At 43.4% G+C, this 27,229-nt stretch overlaps 2 protein-coding genes across 5 annotated transcripts in view; one reads left to right on the plus strand and one right to left on the minus strand.

The window, feature by feature from the left end:
- The window catches only part of LOC109556548 (UDP-glucuronosyltransferase 1A1-like), a 118,611-nt gene that overhangs the window by 85,202 nt on the left and 6,180 nt on the right, over nucleotides 1–27,229 (plus strand). For 2 of the 4 annotated variants that reach the window (XM_070786924.1, XM_070786923.1), the window contains exon 2: nucleotides 27,097–27,228. In XM_070786924.1, the coding sequence (XP_070643025.1) occupies nucleotides 27,097–27,228 (132 nt within the window). Of the gene's footprint in view, nucleotides 1–3,348; nucleotides 4,228–19,903; nucleotides 20,842–27,096; nucleotide 27,229 lie in introns of those variants that run through there. The other 2 variants (XM_019957945.2, XM_019957944.2) reach the window with 2 other exon arrangements.
- On the minus strand, nucleotides 14,796–15,925 carry LOC109556551 (dnaJ homolog subfamily B member 3). The gene has a single exon (XM_019957946.2). The coding sequence runs from the start codon at nucleotides 15,792–15,794 to the stop codon at nucleotides 15,060–15,062; it is 735 nt and encodes a 244-aa protein (XP_019813505.2). The 5' UTR covers nucleotides 15,795–15,925; the 3' UTR covers nucleotides 14,796–15,059.

Genomic DNA, 27,229 nt, shown 5'->3' on the forward strand with positions numbered 1-27,229 from the left:
CCCTCTAGGTTGCGCCTGATTTGAGCTCCCTGCATCATACAGCAAAGTTCCACTGGCTATGTATTTCACATATGGTAATTTATATGTTTCCCTGCTACTCTCTCAATTCATGCCCCCTCTCCTTCCCTCACTGTGTCCACAAGTCTGTTCTCTATGCCTGTGTCTCCATCACTGCTCTGCAGACAGGCTCATTAGTACCGGCTTTCTAGATGCCATGTACATGCATTGAAAGAGAGTGTCAGTCAGTCATGTCTCACTCTGAGTGACTCCATGGACTGTAGCTCACCAGGTTCCTCTGTCCGTGGAATTCTCTGGGCAAGAATACTGGAGCGGGTTACCATGTCCTTCTCCAATATATGCATTAATATATATTTGTTTTTCTCTTTCTGACCTCTTCACTCTGTATAACAGGCTCTGGGTTCATCTACCTCATTAGGGCTGACTCAAATGTGTCCTTTTCTATGGCTGTGTAATATTCCATTGTGCATATACCACAAGGCAGTTTGCATTTTCACCCCCCTTACCCTTCTCTCTCCTTTCCCCTCCCCACCCCTCTGTCAGCTGCTTCTTTGCTCTCTGTATCGATGAGTCCATTTGTTTTGTCATGCTTGTTCATTTGCTTTGTCTTTTTCCCCACATGTAAGTGAAATCATACAGCATTTGTCTTTCTCTTACTTCACTAGCATAATACCCTCTAGGTGCATCCATGTTGTTGCAAGTGATAAGATTTCTTTCTTTCTTATGGCTGAGTAATATTCAATAGCCAATATGTCTTGGCTATTGCAAACAGCAATACGAAAAACACAGGGATGTATATAGCTTTTCTAATTAGTGCTTTCCATTTCTTTGTAGGAATACCCAGGAGTAGAATTTCTGGATCATACGGTAGTCCTATTTTTACCTTTTTGAGAATCTTCGTAGTGTTTTCCGTAGTGGCTCTCCCAGTTTACATTGACACCAACAATGCCCTAGAGTTCCCTTTTTCCTACATTCTTGCCAGCACTTGTTATTTATTGTCTTTTTGGTAATAGTCATTTTGACAGGTGTGAGGCAATAGTTTTTTATGATTTGGTCTGTATTTCTCTTATGATTAGTGATGGTAAGCATGTTTTTATGTGCCTGTTGTCCTTCTGTATGTCTTCTCTGGAAAAATGTGTGTTTGAGTCTTCTGCCCATTTTTAATCATATTTTGTTGTTGTTGACTTGTATGAATTCTTTGTGTACTTTGGATATTAGCCTATTATTAGATATATCATTTGCAAATATCTTCTTCCATTCGGTAAGTGGCCTTTCCCTTTTGCTTGTAATTTTCTTTGCTGATCAAAAGATTTTAGTTTGATAAAGTCCATTTGTTTATTTTACTTTTATTTCTCTTGTCTGAGGAGTCATATCCTCCCAAAATATGTATTACTAATATCAAAGTTAAAGAGCATACTGCCTATGTTTTCTACTAGAAATTTTATGATTTTAGGTCTTACATTTAAGTCTTTACTCTATTTTGAATTTGTTTTTGCTCATGGCATGAGAGATTAATCCAGTTTGATTCTTTGGCATGTAGCTGTCAAATTTTCCCAACACATGTATTCAAGAGAATGTCTTTTCCCACTGTATTGTCTTACATGCTTTGTCACGGATTAATTGCCTGTATAAGTGTGGAGTTATCTCTCCTCTATATTTTGTTCCGTTGACTCCGTGTCTGTTTTAGCATCGGTACCATACTGTTTTGATCACTTTACTTTGTAGTACAGTTTGAAACCAGGAAGCACGATGCCTCTAGTTCTGTTCCTTCTTTTAACTTGAAGCATAATTAATTTGCAATCTTGTGTTAGTCTCTGTTGTTCAGTAAAGTGATTCAGATATGTATTCTTTTTCAGATTCTTTTCCATTATAGATTATTACAAGGTATTGAATAACTTCCCATGATATACAGTAGGAACTTGCTATTTATCTATTTTATATATAGAGATGGATATCTGTTATCTGAACATAAGCTGTAAGGTGTAATGAAGGCCCAGGTTAATGTCCACTTCAGTCCCTAAACACTGTAGTGGAAAACTGGCCCCTTCAGCATCAGAAGAGGAGTTCAGAGAGCCTGTTCTGAAGCCAGGGGAAACCCTCCTATCCCAGGGTGACCAGACCTCGGGGGCCGGCACCCTTTGAACCCTGCTGTATCATTACTAAGGTCTGCTTGCCCACTGATGCTTTGTTGTTCTTCTTCTTCAGTTGCCAAGTATTGTCCAACTCTTTGTGACTCCATGAACTGCAGCATGGCAGGCTTCTTTGTCCTTCACTATCTTCTGCAGTTTGCGCAAACGCATGTCCATTGAGTCAGTGATGTCTTCCAACCATCTCATCCTTTGTCACCTCCTTCTCCTCTTCCCCTCTATCCTTCCCAGAATCAGGGTCTTTTCCAATGAGTCGGCTGTTCACATCAGCTGGCCAAAGTCTTGGAGTTTCAACTTCAGCATCAGTCCTTCCAATGAATATTCAGGGTTGATTTCCTTTAGGATGGACTGGTTTGATCTCTTTGCAGTCCAAGGGACTCTCAAGAGTCTTCTCCAGCACCACAGTTAGAAACCATCAACTCTTTGGTGCTCAGCCTTCTTTATGGTCCACTCTCACATCTGAACATGACTACTGGAAAAACCAATGCTTTAGGTAACAGCAACATGTATTCCATATGACAGATAAAGAATTCTTAACCAATCCTTCTGCTGTCTCCATCAAAGATCTTTTCAGATGTTTCCATATCTGATGGCTGCTCCAATGACTGTCTCCTGAACAGTACAAGAGGTGTCCAGTGTGGAACAGGAACAAACCAGAGAGCCACCATCCCCTTTTGGCTGAGAGAAAGCTGTCTTAGCAATGTTATATGTTTCCCTGGATGTGTTCTGTGTTCACCCATGAATGGGCGGGGAAAGAGATTCAAGAGTTCTCAGATAAGGTCACATCCAGAAGAGGTTCTGGATGGGGACTGGGGCAGAGGTGACTCCTCAGCGTTCAGTCCAGCCCCAGACAACACGGTTAGCAGAGAGGTAGGAGGTGACCAAGCGAAAGGACAGGCACAGTCTTGCTATGGGTCTTGGATGAAGAACAAGAGAGTGAACTAGAATGTTCCCCAGAGGGAGCAGCAGAGTCAGAGGAGTTTTTCCAAGATAAGGGGGAGTGTTCTTTCTGGGTGAAAGCAGAGGTGATAAGACACAGGCATAGACATATCCTATAATATATGGTGTAATCATCAATCCTTGCCTTCCAATGACATGCCATTTTGCTTAAGTGACTTGATGATAAAATAAAGATAAGGGAACACATATAGGTGGCACAGCCCAACCAGAGACTCAGTAGCTTCTGGTTTGTGCGGAGATGGCCCTGGGACTGCAGCTTCGGTGGCAGGTGCTGGCTGGACTCCTGCTCTGTCTGTGCGTTGGGCGATGGGCTGAGGCTGGGAAGGTGCTGGTGGTCCCCATGGAGGGCAGCCACTGGCTCAGCATGCGGGAGGCTGTGCGGGAGCTCCACGCCAGAGGTCACCAGGCAGTGGTCGTTGCTCCGGAGGTGAACCTGTACATCAAGGCAGACGACTTTTTCACCACGAAAACCTACACCATTCCGTACACCCGGGACGAGTTTGATTCCATCATGAAGGGCCGCCCTGATGAGTTTTTTGAAAGAGCACATTTTCTAACATGGTTTTTGGAAACTATGGCAACATTGAAAAATGTGTCTTTGTTCTTTGCAAGGTCTTGTGAGGCACTATTGTATAACAAGGACCTGATCAGAGACCTGAATGCCAGTTCCTTCGACGTGGTTTTAACAGACCCTGTTTACCCCTGCGGGGCAGTGCTGGCTAAGTACCTGTCCATTCCTGCTGTGTTTTTCTTGCGTTTCCTTCCCTGTGACTTAGATGTTGAGAGCACAGCATGCCCAAACCCTTTCTCATACATTCCTAGGTTGTTAACAATGAATTCAGACCACATGACATTCTTCCAAAGGGTCAAGAACATGCTCTACCCTTTGGGCTTGAAGTACATTTGCCAGGTTTCTCTCACTCCTTATGAACGTATGGCCTCTGAGCTTCTTCAGAGACAGGTGTCACTGGTGGAGATTCTTGCCTCTGGATCCGTGTGGCTGTTCAGAGGAGACTTTGTGATGGACTACCCGCGGCCGATCATGCCCAACATGGTGTTCATTGGGGGCATCAACTGTGCCAACAGGAAACCTTTATCTCAGGTGTGTACTGCTGCTTTTGTTCAATCAGTTTTCCCAGTGGAGCACATTTTATTTTTTAAAAAACAATAATAGTTCAGGGTGTTTTGTTATGTACTGGTCTTTCTGATGATTTCCCCTTCTCATTCTCCTCCTCACCGTCTGTGGTGAGATGCATTGTTAACGTGCCTCCAGGAGGGCAGTAAAGGCTTCCAATGATATCTGAGAGGAGTGGGAGGCAGGACTGAGGGTGTGTGATAGGATCGACAGGCAGTGGTGTGATTCCACCGTGATTGCCCTTTTGTAAAGGCATCGGTTTAACTATTGTGCGATTTTCTCCAGCGGGTAGGAGCAGGAACTTGAGCTGTGAATTTATCCTTCAGGGGATTTTGCCCGAGGGTGTTCAATAGACTGTAAGCAAAGTGGAGTCTGGTTGCTTGCGGCTCAAAAGACAATAAAGAAGCAAGACTGGTGGATGTGAAAGTTTGCTTGGATGAATGTTCCCGGGATGGGGATGCAGAGAGGCGAGTCCTGTCCAAACACTTATTCCCTCCTTGGACAATCAGGGGCAAGCACTTTTACTGACAGAGGGAAGGGGCCTCTGTGTAGAAACAGCACAGTCAGCTCTGACAGTCATGTCAAAATCAGTGGTCTGACCACCATCATTTTGATTGTTTTCAGTATAGTTAATCTGTCCCAGGGCCGGTTTGCTCCCATTTTCTTGAGGCCAGTTCTCAGAATAGTGGCAGCTTCTATGTCGTGGCTACAGTCTGGTCGCCATGGGGTTAACTTCTTCCACCTCATGGGGGTTTCAGTATCTATGACAGCTCATGGGATATGGCTCAGAGCATTATCTATAGCATATCTATATCTATCTATTAGATATAGATATCTATCTATATCTAAAGGTCCTTGACTTTGCTTACTGACTATTTAGTTTTTTTGGACTGTTTTCCTTTGTTTTTGCATTTTCTCATTTCTCTGACTATACTCGTTCTTTGACTAAAGGTTTTTCCTCAGACAAAAGGTAGACAGAGGACATGGCCAGTAAGGACCATGGGGTCTGACTCCATTTCAAAAGGAAGAACTGACAGATTGCATTGGTTGACCTGATTGTTTTAATGGGTTTTGGCTTGGAAGCCGCTGAGGTGTGGTCACAGGAGACCTAGATCCCGAAAGGAAGCAGAAGTTTCAGAGGGACTGAATAAATCAAGTGGAAGTGAGACCATACCAGAGAGAGAAGTTGCGGTCTCTGTGATCAGAGAAAGCAATAGCTGAGTCCAGCTCCTCAGGGATGGAGCTGTGCTGACCGGAAGTCTTTTGACCAGGAGTTGGGGTCTGGAGTAAAATGTGGGGATGTGCACAGTTGGATTCCATGTCAGGTAGTTCTCCTTCACGGGACATTGAAGTCATCAAAGGCTGGTGGTGGGGGCTGGAGAGGAGGTTGATCTGAGTCTATGAACACAGTGGACGGGAGGAAGGCAGTGAGGTTGAGAACTGAGTCTCAAAGAGGAAGGGTTTGACCGCATCACCACACCTACCCCAGCCCTGGTCACTGCACCCCAAATTTCCATGATGGAAACTACCACTTTCCTCATGGTTTCAGAGTCTTCCTATGTTAACCCTGAATATTTGGGTTTAATCAAAATAGGACTCTTGGAGCAGGATTTGTTTTTTAATCTACTTAGTTAGCCCTCTTTTTTTTTTTTTGCCCATTTATATGACATATACTGGATTTATATTAATTTCCATGACTTTAGATCTGTTAGAGTTTTTGTAGTCATATTTTTATATCTCTTTATGTGAATGCATTCATTATTGCACAGGACTCTAACTTCAGTTTTCTTTTTTTTTTGCCCACACCACAAAAGATCTATTCTACTTTGTTTTCTTCTTTTTTCGTGCAATGCATTTGTTCAATTATAAAATATGTATGTATCTATTAGATTTGTAAATAGTGAAAATGAGGGAAGAGTTTGAAAAGTAAATGCTGCTGTTTTCCTTTTAGTTTTTCGGTGTGAATATATTCTCTAGAGTTAACAGCATTTGCTCACATCTTCACCCTCATTTTTGTAGTTGAATGTCCATGGGCGGCAGACCTAACCATTCTGACCTTAATGTTGTCACGGTGAACATGCAAATAGTATCTAGTATCATTATTAAAAGGTGCCCAGCATGACAAGTTATGTCATCTGGAAGCATTTAGATATGTTTGTGCCAATTTATTTGGTACATGTAAGAACATTTACCCTGTAATTCTCAAGAGTTATCATTTTTGTTCCGTTAAATTTTTATTTTGAAATTTTTGTCATTCTCATTTATTTGATTTGGTTTACCCTTAGATGTGACTCCTTTAAATGTTTATGGAAATTTTCATCAAAATATGAAAGATTAAAGTTTAAATTTTTAATATTTTTGTTCCTCTCCTTCTTATAATTTATGATATGTTGAGTTACGTTATTGGTCTTCTCAAAGAAATAGCTTTTGGATTTGCTCTTTCGTTTTACTCTTTTTGTTTACTATTTCATTAATTGTAGCTTGTTGTTTTATTGTTTTTGTTAATGGTATCATCCTTGTTTCCTTTGGTTTAATTTATAGCTGCTTTTCTAATTTCCTTAGGTAAGCATTAAGTTCTTTTATGTTTTCTTAATAATGAGGAACTGAAGTTTCTTTATTCATAAATAAAACATTTTTCTCAATCCCTTAGAATCTTGCATAAATTGCTCTCATTTTTTTTACTTTAATTTATGTTTTTGATTTGCTCTTTGTGTCAGTGGCTTCTATTTATTTTAAAGAAGATTGTTTCTTAATTCCCATATAATTAAGATTATAGCAGTCATTTTTCCCTTATTTTTTTCTAATTATTTTGAATTATAATCAGAGAATGTTTCTTGTGAGTCACTATTTTTAAAAATTTCTTAATATGTTTTCTTTATGGTCTAGTACAGAATTGTCCAATAGGAATCTAATGTAAGTCATATATGTAATTGAAGGCTTTTTAGTATGTATATTTAAAAAAAAGTAAAAAGAGGATTGCAGTTAATTTTCATAATATATTTTATTGAATCAAATATATTAAAATATTATCCTTTAAACATATGCTCAATATAAAATTGTGTTCAGGTGCTTGTTTGCCATGGTTTCTTCCAGTTTTATTGAGACATAATTGACAGGCAACCTTGGTTAAACTTAAGGTGGATAGCAGAGTGATCTGACTTTCTAGATCATGAGACTTTTACCACAAGTTTAGTGATCACGCATCATCTCATATAAGTACAAAATTAAAGGAATTAATGTTGTTAACTACAGTCCTGGTATTTATTTCTCTTATAACTGGAAATTATGGACATGAGTTTGGACATGCTCTGGGAGCTGGTGATGGACAGGGAAGCCTGGCGTGCTGCACTCCATGGGGTCGCAAAGAGTTGGACATGGCTGAGCAACTGAACTGATGACCGGAAATTAGTACATAGACTGCTTGTGTGCTCAGCCGCTTTAGTCATGTCCGATTCTCTGCAACCCTATGGACTGTAGCCTACCAGGCCCCTCTGTCCATGGGATTTTCCTGGCAAGAGTACTGGAGTGGGTTGCCTTGCCCTCCACCAGGGGCTGGTCTTCCAAACCCAGAGATCGAATCTCTATCTCCTGCATTGCAGGCAGATTCTTTATTGCTCCCCCTCCTCCCATTCCCTGCCTCTGGTAGCCACAAAGCTGATTTCTATTTCTATGAGTTTGCTTCTTAGTTTTCAAAGTATGATGGGTCTGCAGCACTATGCTTGTTCCTATTACACAACATGGTGATTCAGTCCTTCTATACACTTCAAAATAATCACCATAAATCCAGCTATGATATCCATCACAGAAATGTATTATGTAACTATTGACTGTATCTCACACTCTTATTTCATACCTATGACACTTATTTTGCAACTGGAAGCTTGGATCTTAATCCCCCTCACCCTTTACTCTCCTTTCCCTGCTCTGATCCCCTGTCAATAGCCTGTTTGTTCTCTGTATCTGTGAGTCTGTTTCTGTTTTGTTATGGTTGTTCATTTTCATTGCCTTTTATTTTCCACATGTAAGTGAAATCATACATATTTATCTTTATATGTCTTACTTCACTAAGTGTAATACCCATGAGGTCCATCCATGTTGTCGCAATGGGAAGATTTCATCCTTTTTTATGGCTCAGTAATGGGTGTTCATTGGAAGGACTGATGCTAAAGCTGAAACTCCAATACTTTGGCCACCTCATGCTAAGAGTTGACTCATTGGAAAACACCCTGATGCTGGGAGGGATTGGAGGCAGGAGGAGAAGGGGACGACAGAGGATGAGATGGCTGGATGGCATCACTGACTCGATGGACATGAGTCTGAGCGAACTCTGGGAGTTGGTGATGGACAGGGAGGCCTGGCGTGCTGCAATTCATAGGGTTGCAAAGAGTCGGACACGACTGAGTCACTGAACTGAACTGAATATTCAATAGCCAATATTTTTGGTTATTGTAAATAGTGCTGCGATGAACCTCGGGGTGCGTATGTATTTTCTAATTCCTGTTTTTGTCTTCTTTGTGTAAATACTCGGGAGTAGAGTTGCTGCACCATGCGGCAGTTGTACGGTTTTCCATTGTGGGTGTGCCAATTTACACTGCCTCCAGCAGTGCACTACAGTTCCCTTTTCTTTACATTCTTACCAACCTGTGTTTTTAAAATGTTTTATCTCATCATCTTTTGTTATTTGCTTAATCACCATGTACATGTAACAGTTCTTTGAAAAATGCCATTTGTATTAAGTATTTTATTAAATCTGTAGATTGCCTTAAGTAGTACAGTCGTTTTAACAATATTAACTATTCCAATCCATGAATATGGTACATCTTTCCATCTGTTTGTGTTGTCTTCAATTACTTTTATCAGTGCCTTATAAATTTTTCAGTATAGGTCTTTTATCTTCCTATATTTATTCCTAGGTGTTTTATTATTTTGATGTTACTGGAAATAGATTGTTTCCTTAATTTCTCTTATGATAGTTCATTGTCAGTATATAGAAATGCAACAGATTTCTGTTAATAATTGTATATCCTGCAGCTTTACCAAATTCATTAATGAGTTCTAATAGTTTTTTTAGTGGCGTCTTTAGGGTTTTCTATGTGTAGTGTCATGTCATCTGAAAACAGTGACAGTTTTACTTCTTCCTTTCTAATTTGGATTTTTTTGTGTGTTATAGATGTTTGGTTGGTGGTTACCATGTGGTTTCTTGGTAGCAGTCTCTATATATATATGTGATTATTTTAAATTGTTAATATTTGAAGTTCAAAAGCATTTTAACAACTCTGTTTTCAAACTCTCTCCACATTTACTATTTTTGACATATTTCACACCTTTTTGTTTTGTGTATCCCTTAGCTACTCACTGTGGATGATTTTACCACTTTTGTCTTTTAACCTTCCTGCTAGCCTTATATGTGGTTGATGTACTACCTTTATTGTATATTTATCTTTACCAAAGAAATTTTTTCTTTTGTAATTTTCATATTTCTAATTGTGGCCTTTACTTTTCCACTTAGAGAACACTCTTTAAAAATTCTTGTAAACCTGGTTTCATGGTGCTAACTGTGAGTTTTGCTTGTCTGTAAAACTTTTGACCTCTCCTTTGAATCGGAATGAAAGCTGTGTCAAGTAGGGCACTTCTGGTTGTTTTTCATCACTTTAAATATATCATGCCATTTCCTTCCAGCCTGCAGAATTTCTGCTGCAAAGTCAGCTTATAATCTGATGGGTTGGCTGTGGGGTCTTGAGAGAGTCAGTTCCTAGGCAGGTTGATAGGGAGTCTAGGGGTCCCCAAAGAGAGAGGGGTCTGGAATTCTCAAGGAGGAAAAAAGGACAAACTTTTTTTCTTTCTCCACATTCCTTAGGATTATATACCAATAATGTATCCTGCCTAAGGACAGTCTTTGGATTCAACCTTCTGTTATTTTAAAATGTTAATTATGGGTGTAGACCTGGTCTTTACAAGGATGTATCTTGCCTGAGGACAGTGTTATCTTAAAATGTAAATTATGGGAGTAGGTCGGAGGAGGTCTTTACAACCTCCAGACATTCTTTGGATTATATAACCTCATTATTAACACTAGCAAGGGGGTACTCTTTCTGCCCCCTTCTGATGCCTATGTCAGAAGCTTTCTCTATCTCCTTTATACTTTAATAAAACTTTACTACACAAAAGCTCTGGGCGATCAAGCCTCGTCTCTGGCCCCGGATTGAATTCTTCTCCTCCGGGGGCCAAGAATCCCGGTGTATTCGCGTGATTCAACAACAACCTTTCAGTCTGGAGTGTCACAAAACTTGTTTTGGCCTGCTGGTACACGGAGCCAGGGCCCAGGGAGTCCTGAGGCTTGTACCAGCCTGCTTGTGGGTGGGTTGAGTCTTGGGGCTAATGCTGGCCCACTTGTAGGTGGAGCTGGGTCCTGGAATCTCTGATTGAATGGCCTAGGGGTCCATGATCTGGTGTCAGCTTGCTGGAGGATAGGGTCAGGGTCCAGGTAATCCAAGGGTTAGTGCTGGCTCATTGGTGGGTGGAGTTGTGACCCAGGGTCTCTGGCTGCAGGGCCTGGGGGTCCTGGATTTGGTGTTGTCCCACTGGAGGATGGGGCCTGGGCCCTAGGCGTCCTTGGGCTAGTGCTGGTGCACTGGTAGGAGTCCAGGTCCTGGGCCCTCTGGTGAATGGGTCCAGGTGCTGGGTGGCTGAGAACTCAGGGGGTCTTGGCAGCTGGCCTGTTAGCAAGTGGGCCTCTGTCCCCACTTGGCTAGCTGCTTGACCTGAAGCATCATAGTACTGGTGCCTACAAGCAAGGAGAGTGGGGCTGGGTCCTCGTACTAATAAGCTAGAGGGTTGATCCCCAAATGGCCATTGCCAGCGCAGTGTCATCATGAGAGAATGGAGCGCTCCAAAGAGCTGCTGTCAGTGTCCACATCCCCAGGATGATCTCTGCTGCCTCCTGCCTCTCTGGAAGGTTCTCCAAGACTAGTGGATTCCTGCTTTTGCTCTGGGCCCCAGAGTGTATGAGATTTTGTGTGTATCCTTGAAAAATAAAGTCTCGATTTCCTACAGCCCTCTGGTTCTCCCAAAAGTGAGCCCCACTGACCTTCAAAGCCAGATATTCTGGAAGTTCTTCTTCCTGATGCAGAACCCTGGTCTGGGATACCTGATATAGGGCTCAGATCCCTCACCACAGGGTTCCTTCACTGGAACCCTCATAGTGTTGTTGGTGGGAGTGTAAAATGGTACAGTCATTGTTGAAAACAGTATGTCAACTCCTCAAAAAATTAAAAATAGAATTACCAGATGATCCAGCAACTCCACTTCTGGGTATATACCCAAAATAATTGAAAGGAGCATCTCGAAGAGATATTTGTATACCCATCATAGCAGCATTATTCACAACAGCCAGAAGGTGAGAGAAACCCATGTCCATTGGCAGATGAACAGATAAGCAAAATGTGGTCCATCTATACAATAGAATATTATTTAGCCTTAAAAATGAAGGAAATTCTGACAACATATATGACCACATGAATGAACCTAGAGGACATGATGCTGAGTGAAATAAGTCAGTATCAAAAAGACACATACTGTATGACTCCACTAATATGAGGAACCTAGAGTAGTCAAATTCATAGAGACAGAAAGTAAAATGGAGGTTGCTAGGGACTATGAAGTGGGGGAAACTGTGGAGATGTTAAGGGGTATACAGTTTCAGCTTTTCAAGATGAACAGTCTGGAGACTGGTTGCACAACAATATGACTGTAATTAACACTACCAAACTGTACACTTAAAAAATGGTTAAGATGCTAAATCTTATGTTGGGGTATTTTATCATGATTAAACATTTTTAAAAGGCAAACTTTATGAGGAAACAGTCAAACCTATGTGTGCCAATTCAGCAGCTATATGTTTAAAGTAAAAACTATTAAATATTACAAATGTAAATTGAGCAAAATTCAGTTAAATGGGGAAATATTTTAAGACATCACTTTCAGAATTAGGTGTGTTGAGCTTTTTAATTAGAAAATCAAAAATATGCATTTTTAGATGGATTAATGGAACATTTACAAACATTGATCATATGTTATCTGATGAAGTAGCCACTAACTACATATGACTACTGGGCACTTAAAATGAGGATAGTCCAAACTGACATAAGTGTAAGTGTAAAATACATAGCATGATTTGAAGACTTAATGTGAAACATCTCATTAATTTTATATTGAGGGCAGTGGCCAATATGTTGAAGGAAGGACTTGAATTCACACCCTCCCGTGCTGTAGTTATTCAGTCGTGTCCAATTCTTTGTGATTCCATGGACTGTAGCCCACCAGTCTCCTCTGTCCATGCAGATTCTCCAGGCAAGAATACTGGAGTGGGTTGCCATGCCCTCCTCCACGGAATCTTCCCAAGCCAGGGGTCAAACCCAGGTCTCCTGCATTGCAAGTGGATTCTTTACCATCTGAGCCATCAGGGAAGCCCAAGAATACTGGAGTGGATAACCTATCCCTTCTCCAGGGGATCTTCCTGGCCCAGGAATTGAACTGGGGTCTCCTGTATTGCAGGTGGATTTTTTTTACCAGCTGAGCTACCGACCCAGGAATGGAACCAGGGTCTACTGCACTGCAGGCAGATTTTTTACCAGCTGATACCAGGGAACACCAGTATTACCATTTATAGAATACTGATGTGAAAGGCCTGAAAACTAGCAGAAAAGACAAGTCTATAATTAAAGATATAAAGAAGGAACCACAATGAGATGTGTAGGAGAGATGAAGATACAGTATAATCAAGACCCGTACCCTAGGTGGTAGACTCACAAATAGAGTGATTATAATTTCAGATGAGAGAACAAGCTGCATTTTTAGCCTGTCCAGTTCAGATATCTTTTCACTCTCATGCCTTATGCAAACCTTTCTTTGGAGATGACCAATGGGTGGGGGCAATGGCACCCCACTCCAGTACTCTTGCCTGGAAAACCCCATGGACGGAGGAGCCTGGTGGGCTGCAGTCCATGGGGTCTCTAAGAGTCGAACACAACCAAGTGACTTCCCTTTCACTTTTCACTTTCATGCATTGGAGAAGGAAATGGCAACCCACTCCAGTGTTCTTGCCTGGAGAATCTCAGGGACCGGGGAGCCTGGTGGGCTGCCGTATATGGGATCACAGAGTCGGACACGACTGAAGCGACTTAGCAGCAGCAGCAACGGATGGGGGTCGCATACTTTGTAATGGAATATCCTAAAGCAACTATGCCCAAAAAGATTTTGAGGGCAGAAAATGTGCCAACAGAAAGCTACCTCTCAGATCCGTGTATGTTGCACCACTCAATCAATATTCCAAACTTTCCACTATTCAAAGCTTTCCAAAATTTCTGGCTTTTGTCAACCTGAGATGAGATACACTGTGCATGTGGCAATGGGAAAATTGTGTTTAGCCTTACGGAAATGCTTTTTACATTTCCAGCCGTCATAGTTGCAGAATCAATCAAAAGCTAGCAATGAGATTTTCATTGTTTTTGGTCATTACCACCACTGTTCTTTTTTTTCATTATTGCTTAAGTCAAGCGATCTGAATACTGTCCTGAGGCTGCTCATAATCAATTGTGTAACTGTGAGGAATTCACTTAAGTGTTTCGCCCTAGCCTTTGAAGGGAGAAGGAAATTGGAGAAGGAAATGTGGCAGCCCACTCCAGTGTTCTTGCCTGGAGGATCCCAGGGACGGGAGAGCCTGGTGGGCTGCCGTCTATGGGGTTGCACAGAGTCGGACACGACTGAAGTGACTTAGCATAGCACTGAAGGGAGAATGAGTTGGGGGGGGTGCGGAGAGAGAGAATGTGTATGTGTGTGTGTGTGTAGTCGCTCAGCTATATTAGACTCTGCAATTATTTGGACTACAGCCCGCCCATCTGTGTTCCCTGTTAGTAGTGACTTCATTCCTACAAAACCAACTTCAGATTTCTGACCTCCAGATCGTTAAGAAAATAAATACACATTGTTCCAAGTCACTGAATTTGTGGTAAATTGTAAATTGTTAGTGCAGGCATGAGAAACTAAATACATTACCTTTACCAGGCTTAAGTGATGTCACTCAGTCATGTCCGACTCTTTGGGACCCCATGGACTGTAGCCCACCAGGCTTCTCTGTCCATGGGATTTTCCAGGCAAGAGTACTGGAGTGGGTTGCCATTTCCTTCTCCAGGGGATCTTCCCGACCCAGGGATCAAACCTGGGTCTCCTGGACTGCAGGCAGACGCTTTACCTCTGAGCCACCAGGGAAACCAGGTTTAACTGTTTTTAAAAAGCCTAGGCTTAATGTTTTATTTAAACAGTTAACTCTCACTGTGTCACCAGCAATATGTGGAACTAAATGCCATTCTTTAAACCAAAAGTATTAATATATTCATATCTCTTACTACTTTGTGCTAAAAAATGGAAGTAAACTGATTTATCTTGGCAACATTAACATCAGAGCAAACCACTAGGTTCACATTGCAAATAAAGTAGAAAGGCCAGGTTGAAGGTGCCCTGGTGAACATTCTGTCTCAGTAACACGAAATAAGCAGCGTCTGCCCTGGGGTTATGTTTAATAAATAGCAAAGTGCATACAGATATTTACAACAGTTTTAAAGAAAAACAGAGGTCCTATTCTGTGGCCCAACAGCAGCAACAAATAGGCGTTGGCACGAACTGTTCATAAATTCTTGAGTACAGTTGTTTTGCAAGTAGAGCTCGCTTGCAATCTTAAAAAAACAAACAAAGAACGCCCTGCTATTCCTCAAGTTGTGCTCTAAGTTCAACGTGGACCAGGATCACTTGGTGTCAGTGCTTAACAACTGCTCTTTGCCATTTATTATCAGGGACTTCAGCTCCCCATCTTCTTCCACTTCTATCCTTTCTTGGCCATTCTCCACGATTCTCTTGGTGGTGATCATTTTGCCGTTCATGATTTCAGTGGAAGTCGACATGGATTTAAAGTTGCCCGTCCCCCCACTACCACGGGACATGGAGACGGAAGAGAGGCCCCCATTCCCAATGGAACCAAATGAGGTAAACCCTGTATCAAAAGGAGAAAAACCACTTCCAAATGGTGGAAATTCACTGAAGGCGGAGAAGAGCGACGCGGACCCCCTGCTTCGGCTTCCCCGGGATCTCCTCCGACCCCCCACAAAGTTCTCCAGCGGGTCTCCAAAGAAGTCAAACGAAAATGGGTCCCGGCTGCCGAAAAACTCTCTGAAGACGTCGGCCGGGTCCCGGAAGGTGAAGATGCACTCGAAGGGGTCCTCGAATGGCCTGCCGCCGCCGGCGCGGCCACTGCCGCCGCCCTCCACTCCCGCCTCGCCGTAGCGGTCGTACACGTCTCTTTTCTTGGCGTCGGACAACACCTCGTAGGCCTGGGCCACTTGTTTGAATCGCCTCTCCGCCTCCTCCTTGTTCTCAGGGTTTTTGTCCGGGTGCCACTTGAGCGCCAGTTTGCGGTACGCCTTCTTGATGGCTTCCGACGAGGCCTGGCGGGGCACGCCCAGCACCTCGTAGTAGTCTACCATATTGGAAGGCCGGGAACGGCCCCGCGGGCCAAGGACAGGTGCTGGCTGGCAGCCCCCGGGGCGCGGACCCGAGTGCCCACCAGGCCAGGCTGCCCAGAGTGGGCGCCCCTTGTGATGATGCCGCGTCTCATTGGGCGAGCCCAGAACGCATTGCTCACGCGGTGCTCTGTGACCGGTTTCACGCAGCCGCAGAGGCCCCGCCCACTCATTTGTTCCGCCCACCCGACTTCCACTGAGCGGTTATCACCAAACGGGGAGATGTGGCTCTGACTACCTTAGCAGATAGTTCTCACAGGTATCTCTCTGATGGTTCTGTGGTTATGACCCTGTTCTCTCAATGCAGGGAGCACTGGTTCCATCTCTGGTCAGGAAATCAAGGTCTTGGATCAAGAAAGAAAGTCATTTTCTTAAAGTAGGCTTGACATCAGGCTTCCGCTTGGCTGGAGGTGAGGGGTGTTGTCCTGTTGTTCAGTCGCTCAGTCGTGTCCAACTCATTGCGACTCCGTGGACTGCAGCCAGGCTTTCCTGTCCTTCACCATCTCCCAGAGTTTGCTCAAACTCATGTCCATTGCCATCCAACCATCTCATCCTCTATCCTCTCCTTCTGCCTGCTGTCTTTCCCAGCATCAGGGTCTTTCCCAATAAGTTTGCATCAGGTGGCCAAAGTATTGGAGCTTCTGTTCAGCATCAGTCCTTCCAATGAATATTAAGGACTGATTTCCTTTAGGATGGACTGCTTGGATCTTCTTGCATTCCAAGGGACTCTCAAGAGTCTTCTCCAACACCACAGTTCAAAAGCATCAATTCTTCGGTGCTCAGTTTTCTTTATAGTCCAGCTTTCACATCCATACATGACTACTGGAAAAATCATAGCTTTGACTAGATGGACTTTTGTTGGCAAAGTAATGTCTCTGCTTTTTAATATGCTGTCTCTGATCATAACTTTTCTTCCAAGGAGCAAGCATCTTTTCATTTCATGGTTGTAGTCACCATCTGCAGAGATTTTGGAGCCCAAGAAAATAAAGTCTCTCACTGTTTCCATTGTTTCCCCATCTATTTGCCTTGAGGTGATGGGATCTCTGCCTTGATCTTTGTTTTTTGACTGTTGAGTTTTAAGTTACCTTTTTCACTCTCCTCTTTCACTCACCTTCATCAAGAGGCTCTTTGGTCCTCTTCGCTTCCTGAGATGAGGGTGGTGTCATCTGCATTTCTGAGGTTATTGATATATCTAAGTTGGGGGTAGAGTAGAGTAATCAGAGTAAGTTTAGTCTGATCCTTGTCTGAGAAACAAACACTCTTAGCATTTGTCTAGAACAGCATTTCTCCAACTTTTTTTCCTCAGGACCCTTTTGCTTTTGTTTATGTGAGTTATATCTATCAGTACTTGCTCCAGCAAAAATTAAAACAAGGTCAATTTAATAACGATAAACCCATTACATGCTAATATCAATCATATATTTATGGAAAATAAATTTTTCAAAACATTAACAAACAGTGCCATTATTTTCTCTTTTTTTTTTAACATCTCTCTGGATTAACAGAAGAGCTCGACTTTTATATCTGCTTCTGCATTCAATGTATTGCTATATCACGTGTCATGTAGCCACTGGGAAACTCCAGTGTATTCAAAAGTCAAATATCATTATCTTAGAAACAATTTTAACTTTGAAAAATTCTCTGAAGATTTTTTGGGGATCCCCAGGGTGCTCTGGCTCATAGTCTGTTAACTCCTGACCCAGTATATCAAAATGATGAAAACTGCTGGCCATGTTTAAGTGCTGCATGTAAACTTGGGATTTCGTGATTATTTCTGCTAAAACTGCTGTATCACCATGCTTTTCTTTTTGACATTTGACTTTTCCACTCCCTCCTTTTTCTTTCTATGACACTATATTAATTTCCTTGATAAATGGTGAGGCAACACCAATAAAGTTCACTTAGTTCTAAGAGGAAATGATTAACCAATGAACTCAATATTTCATCATAAAAGGTAATAGATCCAAAAGGGTTCACCTTTTCACCAGAACAAACTGCTGATTCCATATCACCTTGAGAAACTCAAGCCAACCTGGCACTTGGGAAGCATGCAATAAACAATAGTAGAAAGTAGAGATTGGTAATAGAGTCCACTGTGAACAAAGCAATTTGGAAAAGTACAAGGTGTGTTTGGGGTAGGTTAAGTGATTCAGAATGGCAGGAAGGAAAGGGGCAGAGAGAGCAGTTAAGCAGAAAGGCTAGAGAAATGGAATGAAATGGAGTCCATTCCAGGGAGTTTTGAAGGCAAAGCTGTGGAGTCTGCATTTATTCTGGACCCTAGCAATGTGCTGACCAAGGTTTTAGGGATGGTGGCGGCTGCGACTGTGCGATGGATGGCCGATGCAGGGAATCCAAAGAGAGAGGTAGGGACTAAGAGCCTTGGAGGTTGAGGCCTAGAAACAAAACCATGGCAGCTGGGTCTGAGAACCAGTGGTAGAATGATCCAGATTTGGCACTTGCTGGGTTGAATAGAGGGCCTAGAGCAAAGGGAGAAGGGGCATCACATCCAAACAGAAACATTTACTGAGTCTTACTGTCTGCAAAGCCGTGGATAGGTAGAGATAGAGGCAGAGAGGGAGTCTAGTAGGGAACTCAGGCAAATTGCTGAAGGATACAAGGCAGAATGGGGGCTTCCCTGGAGGCTCGATGGTTAAAAAAAAAAAAGTCCACCTGTCAATGCAGGAGACGTGGGTTCGATCCTTGGGTTGGGAAGCTCTCCCAGAGAAAGAAATGTCAACCCACTCTGGTTTTCTTGCCTGGGAAATCTCATGGACAGAGGAGCCTGGCAGGCTACAGTCCACGGGGTCGCAAAAGAATTGGACACGACTGACTGAGTAAATGGCAACAGTGACAAGGCAGAATAAAGCAAAATGCTATGGAAAGTCAAGGAAGGTGACTTTGTTTCCCCTGGAGGGCCCCACAGATTATCCAGAGGGAGTGGACTTGTTTATGTAGCCCTTTTCAGTTTAGTAACAAGCAGCTCCAGTTTGATTCCATCAAAAGAGCTAAGAGTAGTTGGGAGGGTGAGTTTCTTCACTTCAGCATGGCTTCAGCTTTAAAAGAAATCACCTTCCAGGGAATCTAGGAATGCTCTTGCAGACACCCCACTCTTCAGTAGACGCCAGAGCAAGACTACATCACTGCCCTGCTCGGTTTCCTTGGCTACCCATGCTCCCCGATCCCAGCACATCTCAGCCTGCCCTGTAATTGCCTTGTTGTTTGTCTGCCAGAGCCCTCTTGACAGGCACAGACCGTGTCTAACTTGGATTTCGGGCCCTGGCTCTTCGCATCATGCTGGGAGGGCCAACACTCGCCATAAATCTTTGATGAGTGGGGGAATTCACAGTGGATTCTGAGTGTCAGGTCTCCACAGGCTGCAGGGAAGAAGTTTTATTGGATTGCTTAGTCATGGTTCTTGGTCATAATTTTTGAGAGTGGGTGTGGACTGCCTGCTATTCATTTTGGTAAAGAACAATTTCTGGTCTTGGACAGAGTCACACTCTTAAACCATTCAAGTGCACAGCGGCCTCAAAAAGTTCTGAGGCTCTGCCTGATGCAGTAAAGTCATAAAATCATTAACGTGGTGACTATGTGTTTTTACAGCCCCTTTGCTCTATGTAATCTACAGATGAATGCTTGTGACATTGAGACTTTAGAAGAATGACTGCCCTTATTGTTTAAATTGGACTATGAATTTCAGAATGACAGATAAGCACACACCTATGAGCCAAACCCTTGCCACCTTTTTTCTTCTCACCTAGAATCTTGATCTCGGTGAACTCCTGGGCAGGGGAGGGTGGGGAGGGAGCTTAAGAGTGCAGAAGCGTGAGCATGCATATGCCTGAATCACTTCCTTCTACACCTGAAACTAACACAGTATGGTACAGTTCAATTGAAAAGATAAAAAAAGAATTCGCGTGCTTAGGGGCTTCCAGACAGTTAAACTGTTGCCTGTGGCGAGACCTAGAAAGTCCCGCCCTCTTTATCTCTAAAAGTAAACGCCCAGCAGTCTGTAGCTGACTGACAGCTATGGTCACGTGACACAAGCAAACACTAACTTGGTGTTTAGTTTGGTTCCTGAGTTATGTAAGTGAGAGGGGGCAGACCTCCGGCAGGTGGCTGTCTCGGTAGCAACAGCAGAGCAAGCATGACAGCAGGGTCCCAGGGGGATCGCCCAGTCATCCTGCTCCTGCTGCTGTGCGCACTCGGCCCCTCCGTGTCCCAGGGTGGGAAGCTGCTGGTGGTCCCGGTAGATGGCAGCCACTGGCTGAGTTTGGTCGGACCCCTCCAGCCATTGCAGCAGAAGGGACATGACATAGTGGTCCTGGCACCTGACGCCTCCATATACATTAAAGAGGAAGCATTTTACACCTTGAAGAGGTACCCTGTGCCATTCCGAAGGGAGGACTTGGAAGAGACTTTTATCAGCCTCGGGCGTACTGTTTTTGAGGATGATCCTTTCCTGAAGCGCGTGATCAAAACCTACCAGAAAATCAAAAAGGACTCGGCTCTGCTCTTATCCGCCTGCTCCCATTTACTGCACAACAAGGAGCTGATGGCCTCCCTGACGGCAAGTAGCTTCGATGCCGTGTTGACAGACCCTTTCCTTCCCTGCGGCCCCATCGTGGCCCAGTACCTGTCTGTGCCTGCCGTGTTCTTCTTGAATGGACTGCCATGCAGCCTGGACTTTCAGGGTACCCAGAGCCCCAGTCCACCATCCTACGTGCCCAGGTATCTGTCCTTTAACTCAGATCACATGACCTTCCTGCAGCGGGTGAAGAACATGTTCATCACCTTGTCAGAGAGTTTGCTGTGCGATATGGTTTATTCCCCATACGGGCTGCTTGCCTCGGAAATCCTTCAGAAAGACATGACTGTTCGGGATCTCATGAGTTTTGGGTCTGTCTGGATTCTCAGAAGTGACTTTGTGTTTAATTTCCCAAGACCCATCATGCCCAACATAGTTTTTGTTGGTGGGATCAACTGCGCTAGCAAAAAGCCACTCTCTCAGGTGTGTATTTGAGTGGGAACTTTATATACCTGTATTCTAGCAAGAACTTTGAGTGGATGAACTTGTCATGGATCTGCTGAGACAGCCTCAAATGCCTTCTCTTGTTCATTTCTATTTCACCAGTCTCTTAGGAGTGAGTTGTAATTTATAACTCTTTGGCATCTTCTTCTAGGTTTTTTTGTTTTTTGTTTTTATTTAATCGGAGATTTTAGGAAAGTGTACTTTGGCCATTTTATTCTGTGCACTCCAGTGGATAGTAATTGATTAGATGTGACATGGGTTAAATGCCATAAACACAGGGCCCTGGGTCCAGGGTTCCTCGCAGAGAACAAAATTGTGCAGCGTGCACTTTGCCCATGGTCAGGTCAGGCTCACAAAAGTCAAGACTGCTGAAATAATTCTTTGGCATCAATAGATAGATCCTGCATGGCAGGGAAAATTGCCTTTATGTTCCTGGTTAAAAGTCCAGTTTCTAGATAATAAGAAGCTGAATACGGCAGTTCCATTTCCTATAATAAAGCAAATCACTAGACAGCCAGGTTCTGATGCTGGATTCAAAGCTCATGCATCTCACTCTCTTAAATGCTTATATACTAATGTTTTCACCCTCTGCAACTGGAAGTTTGCAGGAAAAAAACAAAAGTAGCATTCACATTCTCTTCCAAATCTCGACAGAGAGGGTAGAGAATAGCAGGAGAGTTTCCTTCTAATGGGGATTTGGGAAAGATTCTTCAAGTAGGTGACAGTTCAGTGGGCGTTCCTTCATTTATTCAAGTATTGGTTTGGGATCTGCTGGTAGCCCAAGTACTTTCCAGATGCTGAGTCTGGCTCCTACGAGGGGCTACTATCACCCTCATAGAGTGATGAATCTTATTTCCAGTGAGCTTCTGACATTCGTATTTTATAATATTTAAAAAATAATAATTTTTGACTTTGGGTCTTTGTTGCTGCCCAGGCTTTTCTCTGGTTGCAGCGAGAGAGGCTTACTCTTCATTGCGGTGCACAGGCTTCTCATGACGGTGGCTTCTCTTGTTGAGAAGCACGGGCTCTAGGGAGGCCTGGCTTCAGTAGTTGTAACTCCTGGGCTCTAGAGCACAGGCTCAGTACTTGTGGCACACGGGCTTAGTTGCTCCTCGGCCAGATCAGGGATTGAACCCGAGTCTCCTGCACCAGCAGGCAGGTTCTTTATCGCTGAGCCAGCAGAGCAGCCCTCATGTTTTAAATGATTATATAATTGTCATAGCCAGCTGAAACTTCTGGCAGCAGGAGCAGTACCAGGTGAGGAGTCGGGTGCTACCTGGATACCTCCATCCCACTCCTGCAAAACAGGGGCTCCTGAATGGGGCTCTGATTCCACCCCTGTAATGTGAGGAGAGATCTCGTAAGCCCTCGAAGACCCCTGGCAATAAGATTCTGAGACCCCCACGGTCTGCTGGACACATTTGTGTCTAGTGGGGTGGTCTGGTGAAGAAAGAAGGTGTGCTGTGGATTTTCTGAAAGCAAGATGAGAAAATCCAGGAGTGTAGAAATCCGTTAATGGTTCTTTTTCAGACAGAGAAAAAGAAAGGGGTGAAATGTCATCAAACCAACAGTCATATCTCAGATCAAAGGAAAGAAAGTTAGCCAGCAGGTCCGAGCAAGATATTTTTGCATGTTTGTTGTTGCATTTGGAAAACAGCTCTTATTTATTTAAGTGATTTTCTTCTTTATTTAGGATGTTTCATGGGAGAGACTGCAGAACTTTATCAAAGGTCTTTCTTGACATCACATCTTTATATCATTTATTGACATATTTTCCCGTTAAGTGGTAAATTGTATTGGATGTGTGTTGGTTGCTGCCTTGTTTTTTGCAAGTGAGCTTCGATGTGAGAATATTTCTGTAAATTGTGCCTGATAGCAGTTCCCATTGTCTTACTGAAATGCTTTTAATTTGAAATTCCATTTTTAGATGCTAATATCACCATTCCTGCACTGCTTTTGTTTACATTTCTCTAGTGCCTCCTTAGTACTCCAGGTCTTCAACCTTCTTCCTTCTCTTTAAACAACATGAAGCACGGACTTCCCTGGCAGTCCAGTGGTTAAGATTCTGTGCTACCAATGAAGGGGGCATGGGTTTGATTCTTGGTCAGGGAACTAAGACCCCACATACTGTGCTGCAAAAGATAAACACAACAAAATAAACCCGAAAGCTCTACAGAGCCAATATTGTTAACCTAGTCAGGCAGATTCCTTTAACAGTTGAATTTCACCTGTTTGCACTTAACAATCAACAGATATGATTATAACTCTTGCAGTTTATTTTTACTTTGCTTTGTCATTTCCCTTTTTCTTGATTTATGCTGGTCTGTCACATTGCTGTTATCTTTTTTCCCCTTGGTTAGTTAGAGAGTGCTGCTCTGCACTTCCTTCCCTCTACTGGGGATCATACTATTCCCAATGCTCTTGGTAAAAGTCCTGAACTTTTCAAGTATAAAGATGAAATCTTTGTTAATGAGAGTCCCTAGAGAAAGCACAGCTTGGTGTTGGGCATACCTTTGGGATGCCATCAAAGAATAAAGATGGTAGAACAATGCTGAGAGAAAAGGCATGACACTCAAGAATTCCAAGATGTCAGTCCCCTCTCACCTGAGAACATCTCAGAATACACAGAGGTCCAGAGATGGTGTCCACACATCCACAATGGTTGTAAGGAAAACAGTCAAACAGAGGATCGGTAAGAACAGACTTGAAGATGATGAAGAGAAGAGAGTGGTGACAAGGAAGCTCGCAGTGTTCCTAAGTGGCTCTGAATGTACAATGAGACAGCAACACATTTCCAACATACTGTTTCATGAGTCTCCTTGCAAAATGAAAGGCATTTGGGAAGGAAAAATCTAATAAAAGCCTAGAACTCAAAATACTAAACTCACAGCCAAAGTCAGGACTTCTAGTAAAAGCCTCCTGGGTTTCGAAGTCAGTGCACTTGACAAACAGGAGATTAACAAGGCCCAGGATGCCTGATAACACTACAACTGCTTTTGAACCTAGAAAGGTCAACAATACTACACTAAATGCCATGGTTCTCAGTCACCTGAGACACGGCAGTGATGGAGGCAGGGGTCCGTGTCCCATCGCAATGGCACTTGGTACCCAGCTTCTTTACCTCTGGACACCAGCTCTCAGGGTGTCCAGGCAAGAGTACTGGAGTTGGGTGCTATCACCTTCTCCATGGCATTCTTTGGAGACATATAAAACCATCTGGAGACTCTCAGGGAGTGAATTAGATCATTAATAACCAACAGTTCAGGGAAACTTGCCCTACTTGTGCCTTGCTCTGTTTCCTTCAAGTAGATTACCACTGCGTGTGTGTGCGTGCACAGGTAGCGTGTGTGTGTCTTGAAGCCTGGAGCACTCTGGAGTTGGCTCTGAAGTTTGGGAACAGATCACGCCATGCTAAGATTATTGCCCAAGGCTGAATCTAGGGGTTTCCTTCCTTTCTTCCTGAGATACACCCACCATTCATCTCCAGGTTCTAGTTTCAACGCTGTGACTAATGCTGCTGTTCTTCTGATTGCATTATTCCTGTTGCATCTTGCTGAAAAGTTTGGCATCATTTCAGGAGGACTCCAAAGAGTTCTGGTACCATAGTTCTTTATGTATCAGTATAGAGAAGAATCCAGTGAGAGGCAGAGTGACTTATTAGGGTAGGATGCTTGTGGGGCTTACATGGGGCTTCCTGGGTGGCTCAGTGGTAAAGAAAAATATACCTGCAATGCAGAAGATGGAGGAGACACTGCAGGTTTGATCCCTGGGTTAGGAAGATCCCTTGGAGGAGGGTATGGCAACCCACTCCAGTATTCTTGCCTGGAGAATCCCATGGATAGAGGAGTCTGCAGGCTACAGTCCATAGTGTCTCACAGAACTGGACATGACTGAAGTGACTAAGCACACACACTTGAGGCTTACAAGAGGGTGGGTGAGAAATGCCACACCTGAGAACTTAATGTGCTACAGCTTTATGATCAAAGGAAAAGCAGGGAGGGGGAGAAGACCTTTGTCTTTCTTGAGTAGACGTCATGCTTCCATCATCGGCTCCTCCTCCAGGAGCGTTTTCTTGTCCCTATATGGTCAAGCTAGGGTCACGGTTATGTGTGCAGACAGCAAGTCCTAGGAATCATTAACTTACTGAACTCACTGGGCAGGATGTTGGTCTCACGCTACCATTGTTTTAGTGTTTTGGGACACACACCATGCTTTTGCTGCCTGGTTTTGTTGTTACACAAGCCTGCTTGGTTTTGTGGTTAAGGAAACCTGCTTTCTCAAGTAATCATGAACTTACAGGGGTCTCCTATGTTTTTCTACTTACAATCTGCTAGTGGGATTAACTATGTAATCATCTATTATGTCCCTTCATTCTATCCCTATCATTTTCAGAGCTTTCATTTGACATTGACCGCTAAGTCTATCCATTATTCCTTAAGGGATAGGCCTTTGCCAGGTTGTAAACTAACCTGTACTTACTAGCTGGGATCCCTGCCATGTCTGATTCTCACCCTACACACACAGACATTTTCTAATATCCAACTTTCTGCTTCATTCAAGGAACCACAGATTACTCGGGTTCTAGTAGTTGTAAGATTCATTGTTAACTGGCAAATCAATCATAGTTGATAGCTCAAATACACCAAAACTCACTTGATGGGTTCAGTCCTTGGTCAGGGAACCCACAAGCTACATGGCATGCCCCCCCCCCAATTACTCCTTGACTTAAAAAGTCATCATAATGACAATAGGATGCTGTTAGTAAAGGGAAGGACTTTGAATGCACTCAGGCCCTAGTTTTCGGATGATCCTGTCTCACATGCAGAGGAGAACAAGCTGGTGTAATCCACACAGGGGTCGGCATGCCACCCTGTCTCTGTTCTCCATTCCTTATTCCTTGGGTCATCTGGCCCTGAAGTTTCTTCTGAAAGTCTCGTTGCCTTGTCTTGAACTGTGTCCTTAAGTAGCCAAGGCTGTCTGCCTGCTGGTGATCTTTGCTGGATGCTTCCTGAGACAATGGAGCAGCCTTGCACGTGCAGCCTTCCTTGGATGACCATGAGGGCCATAGTGAACTAAGAATAGGAAGCGGGCTCTAGGTGAGGGTCATATGCTGCGTGGGTGAAAACTGTGCCTGTTTCTCCTTCCTACCAAGAGGCTTTGGTGGTCAAGGTTTACTCACATGCCCTTCACCTTCTCTGAACCCCACAGAAGGGGCTCAGGTCGCTGGGACACACTTGGCAAGGGTTTCTGTCCCTTATTTTGTGTTTTTCATACCTAGGGAGGAACAGTTTACATTTTACAGTACGTACGGAATCAGCAGAGAAAGATTCAAATACGTTTCTGTATATTCGTTATGCTAAAGCAGGCACGTTGACTTAAACACCTTAGAAACTCTTATCCAGGAAAAGGTTGGGAAAATGCACGGTTGACTGGTTACATTTCAGCATGGAGTTGACACGGATATGAGCTTTACTCGTTCAAGTGTATTGACTGCCACAGGCTGCAGGGAAGCCAGAAGGATTTTTGTTGTGGAAGGATTTTTTGCTATTTGAGGTTTTTCCTTAATCATGAGTCTAATTCTTAATGCCCTCTGTAGCTTTGTGCTTTGACTCCATTCATTCTTTCAGCATAAAAAGAATATTCTAGAAGTCTTGAAAAGTAATATGGGTCTTTACATAGATTTTCTTAGAGAGGAAGTGCCGGAGAGAGTTTGCTGAAATTCTATTTGGACAGTGTTTCTCTCCTCCCATGTTTCCTTTCACGGAATCTGCTGAAACCTCACTCCTCTCTCCAGGAGGCTCCTTCCCCTTTCCTCCCTTCTTACTACTGCCTTCAGCTCGTTCGTTCAGCCCTCCTCCCCAAAGCCTGCTTTCTTCCAAACTTTCCCAGCTGCATGAAGCCCTGGGGAAAAGGATCTGGCTTTACCTCTGATCACTTTTCTCTCAGAAACTTGACACATGACTTGGAATCTACATTTCAGAGGAGAACCTGGGTGATAACTCTGTAAGCAGGAAACATTCCTCCTTGGGGATGGAAAGGACTTGGGGAGGGAGGGTGTTACAACACACATTAATACTTTGTGTCTCTATCACACACACACACACACACACACACACAAATACACACTCCTGTAATCACTTTCTTATGAGGAAGATACCTTATTCAGAGCTGAATGCATATAGTCATCAAAAAATATGAGAAAAAATTAACTGGAAATTTCTCTTCTGCTTCTAGGAATTTGAAGCCTATGTAAATGCTTCTGGAGAACACGGAATTGTGGTTTTCTCTTTGGGCTCAATGGTCTCGGAGATTCCGGAGCAGAAAGCTATGGAAATTGCTGATGCTTTGGGCAAAATACCTCAAACAG

This window comes from Bos indicus, chromosome 3 (genome assembly GCF_029378745.1).
Source record: "Bos indicus isolate NIAB-ARS_2022 breed Sahiwal x Tharparkar chromosome 3, NIAB-ARS_B.indTharparkar_mat_pri_1.0, whole genome shotgun sequence".
In the NCBI taxonomy this organism is placed as follows: Eukaryota; Metazoa; Chordata; class Mammalia; order Artiodactyla; family Bovidae; genus Bos; species Bos indicus.

Coding starts and splice junctions, on each gene's coding strand:
- LOC109556551 (XM_019957946.2), bottom strand. CDS start 15,794: ATGGTAGACTACTACGAGGTGCTGGGCGTGCCCCGCCAGGCCTCGTCG.